We start from the raw sequence: 2,810 nt of genomic DNA, 5'->3' as shown, positions 1-2,810 counted from the left end.
CCTCGCTCCGGGATCTCCGGCGGCCTCGGGAGCGACTCCGGCTGTGGCGGCACCGGCGCGGGTCTGTGAGGGGGGGAATGGGGGAAAACAGGGAATTCTGAGGGAACACGCCCTATTTCCAGGGAAAACACAGGGATTGTTCCCCAGAAAGAGGGGCTGAGGGAGCGGGAGGTGGGGTCGGAGCACTCGGGGGGGGTGTGGGGGCTCCGAGGGGAGGGAAGGGGGGGAGTAACGAGGGGATATTCCCTGGAAATGAGGAATAATGAGGGAGCCTGCCCTGAAAACAGGGAATGCTCCCCAAAGAGAGGGAAGGAGGGAGCGGGAGGTGGGATCAGAGCACTCGGGGGCTTCCGGCCTCGGGAGCGACTCCGGTTGTAGCGGCACAAAATTGGATCTGTCGGCACCGGGAGGAGGGAATGGGGGGACAATGGGGAATAGAGGGAACATGCCCTGAAAACAGGGAATAATGAGGGAACATGCCCTGAAAACAGGGAATAACGAGGGAACATGCCCTGAAAACAGGGAATAATGAGGGAACATGCCCTGAAAACAGGGAATAACGAGGGAACATGCCCTGAAAACAGGGAATAATGAGGGAACATGCCCTGAAAACAGGGAATAACGAGGGAACACGCCCTGAAAACAGGGAATAATGAGGGAACATGCCCTGAAAACAGGGAATAATGAGGGAACATGCCCTGAAAACAGGGAATAACGAGGGAACATGCCCTGAAAACAGGGAATAATGAGGGAACATGCCCTGAAAACAGGGAATAATGAGGGAACATGCCCTGAAAACAGGGAATGCTCCCTAGGAAGAAGGAATAAGGGAGTGCTCACTAGGATTGGACCCCCGAGGTGGTTCCGGAAGGTGAACTGGGATCTTCCCTCCCTCGGGGTGTTCCCATGACATTTTTAGGGATAAATCCTCCCCCGGATTCCTGCGGCTCTTTGGCCCCGGGCAGGGCGGAATTCCAGCCGGGAACGGCCCCTCCTGGTGTCACATCCCAGGGCGGCTCCGCTCTCCCGACCCTGAGCTCCTAAAAGCGGGAACGCTCCCGGATCTCCGGCTCTGCCCGGGGCTTTCCCGCCCCTCGGGGCCCATCCCGAGGCCCCGAGCACCTGGATTTCATTCCCGGCTTGTTTTGGTGCCGGTGCCTTGGCCAGCGAGCCTTGGATGGGGAACAGGGAATGCCTGGAATTCATTCCCGGGCCGTGTCGATGTCGAGGATCCTCGGATGTGCCAGAACTCGGGTTTAACCATTTTCCTCCTTTTTCTGCTCGTTTTGCAGCTGGTTTTAGTGCCAAGGCCACAGTGGGTTGGGTTGGGTTGGGTTGGGTTGGGCGTCCAACCCTGGCACCGCCACGGCCACCAAAGGTCTGGAATTCATTCCAGACATCGAGGATCCTCGGATGTGCTGGAACTCGGGTTTAACCATTTTCCCTCTTTTTTTGCTCGTTTTGCAGCTGATTTTAGTGGGTTGGGTTGGGTTGGGTTGGGCGTCCAACCCTGGCACCGCCACGGCCACCAAAGGTCTGGAATTCATTCCAGACGTCGAGGGTCCTCGGATGTGCCGGAACTCGAGTTTCACCATTTCCCCCCTTTTCTCGCCCGTTTTCCAGGCGGTTCCGGCCCCGCCGGCGCTGAGGCCGCGCCCGCCGCGGGCCGGGGGGGCGCCGGCGCCATGGCCACCAAGGTGCCGATCTACCTGAAGAGGGGCAGCCGGAAGGGCAAGAAGGAGAAGCTGCGGGACATCCTCTCCTCGGACATGATCAGCCCCCCCCTCGGCGACTTCCGCCACACCATCCACGTGGGCAGCGGCGGCGAGAGCGACATGTTCGGGGACACCTCCTTCCTGCAGGGCAAGTTCCACCTCCTGCCGCGCCACGAGGGCGGCGGCGCCGGCGGTGCCGAGGCGGCGCCGGCGCCGTTCTCCTTCTCGCGCACGGCCACCATGAGCGCGGGCGAGGCGGCGGCGCCGTCGCCGCTGCTCAAAAACGCCATCTCGCTGCCGGCGCTGGGGGGGCCGCAGGCGCTCACCCTGCCCCCGGCACAGGCCCCCCCGAAGCCCCCGCGCCTGCACCTCGACGAGGCCCCGGCGGCGGAGCCGGTGCCGGGCGGTGCCGCCCCGGCAGAGGAGCCCCCCCGGCTCGCCGCGCCCGCCAACGGCTTCGCCGGCGCCGACGGGGAGGAGGAGCCGCCCTTCCTGTCCCACGCCGGGTCCCTCCTGTCCCTGCACGTGGACCTGGGGCCCTCCATCCTGGAGGACGTGCTGCAGGTCATGGACAAGCACCAGGCGGAGAGAGGGGGCGGCGGCGCCGTGACCGAGATCCCGACGTGAGGGCGGAGCCGGGTGAGGAAACGGGGAGGGAGGTGACGGTGGAGATGGTGGGGATGGTGGGGATGGTGGTGGTGGAGATGAAGGTGATGGAGGCGACAGTGGTGATGGAGGTGATGGTGGTGATGGTGGTGATGGTTATGGAGGTGATGGTTGTTGGAGGTGATGGTAACAGTGACGGTGGTGGTGATGATGATGGAGGTGATGGTGGTGATGGTGATGATGATGGAGGTGATGGAGGTGACAGTGGTGATGGTGGTGACAGTGATGGAGGTGATGGTGATGGTGTTGATGGTTATGGAGGTGATGGTGATGGTGACAGTGATGGTGGTGATGAAGGTGATGGTTATGGAGGTGATGGTGGTGGAGGTGATGGTGGTGGAGGTGATGGTGATGAAGGTGATGGTGCTGATGGTGCTGATGGTGGTGGAGGTGATGGTGATGAAGGTGATGGTGGTGAAGGTGATGGTG

The 2,810-nt window shown here is 61.9% G+C and overlaps 1 protein-coding gene across 1 annotated transcript; it reads left to right on the top strand.

Moving 5' to 3' along the window:
- The first annotated feature begins 1,685 nt into the window (after positions 1-1,685).
- Positions 1,686-2,348, top strand: CDC42EP2 (CDC42 effector protein 2). Its single transcript, XM_017839963.1, has one exon. The coding sequence runs from the start codon at positions 1,686-1,688 to the stop codon at positions 2,340-2,342; it is 657 nt and encodes a 218-aa protein (XP_017695452.1). The 3' UTR covers positions 2,343-2,348.
- The last annotated feature ends 462 nt before the right edge of the window (positions 2,349-2,810 follow it).

Source organism: Lepidothrix coronata, unplaced genomic scaffold (assembly GCF_001604755.1).
Source record: "Lepidothrix coronata isolate B3197 unplaced genomic scaffold, Lepidothrix_coronata-1.0 Scaffold613, whole genome shotgun sequence".
Classification (NCBI taxonomy): domain Eukaryota; kingdom Metazoa; phylum Chordata; class Aves; order Passeriformes; family Pipridae; genus Lepidothrix; species Lepidothrix coronata.
Note: the sequence above shows the minus strand (reverse complement) of the source record. Positions and strands in the feature narration are given on the sequence as shown.

Excerpts from the sequence above, each read along its gene's own strand:
- CDC42EP2 (XM_017839963.1), top strand. The coding sequence starts at position 1,686 with ATGGCCACCAAGGTGCCGATCTACCTGAAGAGGGGCAGCCGGAAGGGC.